General features: G+C 45.4%; 1 protein-coding gene across 8 annotated transcripts in view; it reads right to left on the bottom strand.

Moving 5' to 3' along the window:
• Positions 1-3,090: 3,090 nt before the first annotated feature.
• Positions 3,091-6,000, bottom strand: part of LOC146198881 (myocyte-specific enhancer factor 2-like) — a 122,963-nt gene continuing 120,053 nt past the window's right edge. For all 8 annotated transcript variants that reach the window (XM_084594349.1, XM_084594348.1, XM_084594351.1 and 5 more), the window contains one exon: positions 3,091-4,173. In XM_084594349.1, the coding sequence (XP_084450475.1) occupies positions 3,879-4,173 (295 nt within the window). In that variant the 3' untranslated portion in view covers positions 3,091-3,878. The remainder of the gene's footprint in view (positions 4,174-6,000) is intronic.

The following is a 6,000-nucleotide window of genomic DNA, read 5'->3' as shown; positions in this document are numbered from 1 at the left end:
CTATATATTGCACATTGTAGAATTTTGATTAGCTTTGCTTCTAGGTCAACTGAGGTCAACTGAGGCGTGCTTTGAACTTCCCTCATTTATCGTTTTCCTGTTGTTTTTGATCCGTTAACGTGACTATCAATAAGGCTGGCCATGCTACGTAGGTGGCATGAGGAATGCGATGACCAGCATCATTCTCTGCCTTTGGGACGAAGGTGTTTTGATGACTGAATGAAATCAGAGCAACCCAAAGGCGGAAGATATATAAACAGAGTTAAGGAAGGCAAAGAGGGAAAAAGAAAAATAAGGGTATGTATGTGTAGTAGTGAGAAAAGAAAGAAAAAAATATCCATGCAGGGACTAAGCTGAAGCTTGGCACACGGTGGCATGACAACTCGGGGAAGAAAACCGGTTTGAATGAAAAAATATGGGGGGACACAAAAGAAGGGATGGCATTTCAAATACTGCAATACAAAACAAGGTGTGTACCGTCAACGCCTCCAACTTCCATGGCACATATGTAACTCTCTCGCTGTGTTGCTTCTCTCTCAACGATAGAGCAATTTGTGGGCGTGCGCACACACACACACACACATACACACCCAATTGCTTAAACATATGAATATATACTATGCGCAACGTTCATATACTCTTTTTTTTTCTGTCTTTTACTATACACACATATGAATATATTATCTGTGAAAAAGGCAAGAACAGAAGATGCGTTCTTTACACAAGCAGGAAAAAATACGACAAGGCAGCCAGAACTTGAGAGCAAAATGACAAGAAATGAATGATGCTACACTTCATGACAGAAGAAACAAAAGTAGGTCATTGTCATCACAATATGGAGGGGGAAAAATAAAGAAAAAAGGCAAGTGGTGCATATGAGGAAAAGGGTAAGAACACACTGCAATATATTAACCCATTTGCTAGATACAAATGCAAAAAATGCACACCTAGTTTTATGTGAGGCCCTGCACTTGCCTCCAGGGTGGAAAGAAAGTGCGAACCAACAGAGACCTTGACAAGCACACACATATACGCACGCTCACACATGCACACACATACATGGGGAAAAAAAGGGAAAAAAGATACAAGAGAGCCCCACAATGAGACGCGTGGGACATCATGCCAGCCTTTTCCCCAAACACCCTGTGCACTTCTAAACAGTCTACCTTCCAAGGACAAATAAATTAAACAGGCCTTCTTCATAAGAAGTGAACGGCACGAGCTGCTAAAGCACGTCATCAGCTTGGAAGTCTAAGAGCAACTAGGAGGAGCTGAAAGAACGATGTGGCTCCCCTACCCCCCCTCCCCCTCCTCATCTCCCACCCCGATTTTCCTTCTCCAAACTCCTCCTCATCCACAGGCATGTTTTTCCCACAAGGCCCTCTAAATAACTTAACAGTGGCAGATGGCAGCAACAGTTAAGGGGGATAGGTGGCAAGAGTAACTAGCCTACAACTAGCGTGTCATAATTTCCAAGTGTTTTTTTTTTTTTTTTTTTTTTTTTTTTTTTGTATTATCTCAGTTTGTCTCAACAACGTCTACAACAAGTATTTCTGGCTCCCTAGATCGCCCCTCCTTGTACAGTATCTGGTTGTACAGTTTCTGGTAAGGCATCGTCCGTGTATGGCCGAAAATAAAAAGGACACGAAGAAATGCGTTTCCCATATGTAGAGACGCATTCAAGCTGGTGCATGTCAGCCATGCCAATGGGTTTCCTCACTGTGAGGGAAGAGGTAAAATGCTTTATCTGTGAGTGATGGCAAGCCACCACCATAGTACTCTTTCATTTTTTTTTTTCTTTTCCCTTTGTGTTCCAAAAACTGTTGCTAACTCTCCTAAGAAGACATCTGTGTTGAGGGCATGTGAGGGGCCGGTGCTGGAAAGGGCACAGTGTGTATGTGTGCTACTGATGCACCTTTACAATTGCAGCAGAGTTGACAAAATCCATTCCTTTTTTACTCTTATCAACAAGTCATGGCAAACTGCAGGACTTTAGAGCAAGCATTTAACAGAACTAAACTGTTGAAAGATGACATAAAAACCCTGATAAGGCTAAACAACATGAAACTAAAAGAGCACATCAGCCAAAGGATGCGGGTAAGAGCAGTGGTGAAGACTCCATCTCACAAAGGTTCAATTTGCCCTTTCCTTTCAAAGGGTGATGTGGTGGTACACATTCTAGTGCAACATTAATGGCGGAGGAATAAAAAAAAAAAAGAAGAAGAAGAACAGGCACAAAACACTCGCATTACAACTTCTTCAGAAAAAGAAAAAAAAAAAGATAGAGGCATGAGCTGGTGCGTCACGTATGAAATATACTTTACACGCGCACTTACGCGTGGAGTGTATAATATATATGTATATATATATTTATATTTATAGTCAGCGTGTAAACACTGAGACCTCAACAGAAACAAGGTTGGTACATAGGTGATGCTCGCGCTCCCCCCTTTGTGGCTTCACCATTAGAGTTTTCCCTTTTTCCCCAGTCCAAAGGCACACAGCACTACGGTCACTAGAACACATGCACTTTCTGGAACACACACACACGAGTAGTGAAGGAAAAAGGGACTCTCGGTTTCACATTTACATCATGCTCTTGCTGCGCCCTTCTGATACTTTTGACCACAAGGACAAGACGGCTGTCATGAACAGATGGAGCAAGGAAGTGGGCAGGGAGAAGCCATGCTGTATGCTTGACTGGCCGATACCAAAAATATGGTCTTGTTCACATCACGTGTGCTCTCTCTATCTAAACAACAGGCAGGACGTGCATGCGATTCTTGTGTGTACAGTGCGCCGCTTTTCCAGAGAAAAAAACAACCTGGAGCTACCTCCTACTGCCAACAACATGCTCGACAACAAACTGAGTGCAGCGTCGCCCTCAAACAGACTGACTTTGGTATGCAAAAACGACGTCTCTCTACAAATGGTCTCCATTTTTGGCTGCACTTTTTTCTGCCTTTGCGGGAGGGGTTCGTGCGCTAGAGTTGCTAGCTATCTCACTCTGAGTGTGTGCCCTAAGTGGCGCTTCCCTTGGCTCTGTGGGGAGGATCCGGCTGAGCGGGCACAACAAAAGGTGGCCCCTGCGTTTGTTTTTTTTTTGTTCAGCCCTGGTTCAATCCCATGGCGATGCTTTCTCAGCAGTGCGGGCCCGAAAGGGCAGCTTGTACTTCCTCCCAAAAACGCCGTGGCTCCATTGTTCTGTGGCGCGCCATGAGTAAAACAAGTGGAACACGAGTGGAGCTCAAGTAGCTGTGCCTTGCACGTGTTAAGATTGTTGCTGACGCCTTGCTTTATTTTCCTGTCTACTAAGTTTATCATCCACTTTTTTGCTCTAACTAACAAGAGAAGTGCCATGGGTGCAGCAGAAAAAAAAAAAAGAATAGAGAAACACGAAGAAGGGATCCAAGAATCCTAGAGGTGCGTCTTTCACTCTGGCAGGCAGAGCCGCCAAGTAATTAGCCCGACGACAGATCAACAAAGCCAGAGCGGCGGGCACAGCCGCGCCATCTTATGTACATGCTTTCTGTCTTCATTACTGACACTGACGACAAAGAAGGAAAGCCCAAACAATGTTGTCTGGCCACCAAATGAAGCTGTGACCTGGCTCCCTGTAAACCTTGGGGGGGGGGGGGGGGGGGGGGGGGGGGGGCACAAAAGAAAAAAAAAAGAATATATATATATATATATATTTATATAAAGCACAGGGAGTCAGCGTGCACAGCTTTTCTCCCATATGCGGCAGGAGGACCCTGCTTGCACGCCACAGTCGGCGGGAGAGGGAGGAAGAAAAAACACGGCACACTCGCAAGTAGACTCGGGGAGGAGCAGAACAACCGCCCCGCGGGGGCCAGAGGGGCTTGACTCCAGTTGGCTTACGTTGGCCAACCATCAGCTGATAGGCGAGGCCGCTTGGCACCGTCATAGTCGCCCGTTGGATCTGGTGAAGACGATGTGGAGGGGGTCAAAGGTGGCTGTCCAGGTGGTGACAGGTGGCCTGATGGTGGACGAGCATTTGCCCCTCCCCCACCGTGCAAGCCTTCTCCACCACCTCCTCCCCGTGGCGGAGAAATGGGCTCGCTTTTGATACGGATGGGCAGCGGAGACGAGGCGGGTGGAGGTGTGGCATTGCCTAGAGACAGGTGGCTGCCCAGGACACTGGGGCTCCCACTGCAAACACGGACAAATAGCACGAGCTTATTGCACTGCCCAGCGCCAGACGTCGTAGGCAACACTACTGCAAAGAAATCATGGTAAGTACTTCTCAAGTAGTGAACAATGAAATGGATCACTGTATACACCTCTGGCAGATGGCACTGCGGCACACACAGCCTAAAAGGTGATAAAATGGTGTCCGGTCCTGCTTTCCATGATTGTATGTAGCCGGATGACCAGCGGCAAATCAAACTGACAATGGTCCTTTAGTTGCAGATTACGGCACCAATGCATACCCAGGAGGTTACCGGAAGCTTGCTATCACAATGTCTACTACTCATCAGGGAAAGAGATGGCAAGCGAGCGTGAGTGAGCCAGGTAAATGGTGCAGAATTCGAAGCTTAGTTAAATGATGTGAAATTTTCGACTATCTTAATTTTTCGCACACCATTTTTCGCACACCACTGAGCTCCAAGCAACATGCCTGGAACAGAAACCAGCATAGGACATGTACTAGCCGCAGCTTGGCCAGAACTATTTTGAACCCCACGCAAGAATTGACCCACTAATTTCAGACAGCCGTCTTTAGACAAAACAAAGTCGACCTATATGCAGTACTATATGGCACTCTGATCAAATTTACCTTTCAGAGGAAAATCACTTGTCCTACCAATATACAGCCTTCCTGTTATGCACCATGCAAACAACTGCTTCTTAGCAAACAGGTTATTGGCTATTCTAGACTTGTGAATGGAAGAAAATATGTTGCTACATATTTCTACATTATAAGTAAATTAAGTAGATTGCCTAAGGCTAAGAGAGCAGCATATGAGCAAAAACAAAGCCTTTATGCCACTATATTAAGGTAAGCTTTAATGCAATAGCGCTAAAGAGCCCCAGGTGGGCGAAATTACCGGAGACCTCCAGTACAATACCTCGCATAGCCCGAGTTGTTTTAAGATGTTAAGCCCTCCAAACCGAATCGTCAAAAAAAAAAAAAACGAATTCTGCCACAAACATCTTTCCCTAGAAACTCTTCTTTAGCTCCTCTAAACATGTTCGAAAGCACGACTGAAGAGCTATCGAAAATGATAGTCAGGTGTCCATGATCCGAATGTAGGATGTGTCCAGCTTGGCTGGAGAGGCCCATTTTAGCCATCTAGTGATAGTCGCTGCAGGCTCCTCCTGCCTATGTTACACAGTGAGAGTGCTGTCAACAACTATGATTACTTTCCTTAATATGTGAGGTATGGTCGTTCTACTTCTGGTCGCTTGCACATCGCAAGGTCAGCTTGGTGCAAAGGTATTGTAACCGAAACCATCGAGACAGTCGATTGACGCCACCGCGAGATTAATGCCTTTTCTTGTTGCAGGCCCAACAGCCTGATGCTGTTAGCGCTGAATAATTACAAGACCAAAACTGTGAACGTAGGCTGAAAACTGTTTGTTCTGATCTGCATAAATATGAGGCGGAAGTCTGACACGATAAAATCGGAGGAAAAAAAGAAATGCATTATGTGTCGTTTTTTACGGTATTTTAACTTCAGATTTCACTTGAACTTGGCAATAAAAGCTTTTATTTTCTTGCTGCAGGACCCTTGATAGCCTGAACTTACTAGACTTGAATGTTTTTAGCGATATACAGTCGTGCCCCGTTAATATGACCCTCGTTAATATGGACGACCGTAAGTATGGACAGTTTTTCTGGGGACGAAACCTTTTCAATGCATTTATGCCTCGTTAATATGGAAACTCGCTGTCCGGACAATGGACAGGGGAAGAATGCACCCAGCCCACTTGGGCCCATGTATTTTTGTCTCGTTAATATGGAAAGTGCTTGAA

This window comes from Amblyomma maculatum, chromosome 2 (assembly GCF_055883805.1).
Source record: "Amblyomma maculatum isolate TAMU_Amacu chromosome 2, ASM5588380v1, whole genome shotgun sequence".
Lineage (NCBI taxonomy): Eukaryota > Metazoa > Arthropoda > Arachnida > Ixodida > Ixodidae > Amblyomma > Amblyomma maculatum.
This window is presented reverse-complemented; position numbering and strand designations above follow the sequence as displayed.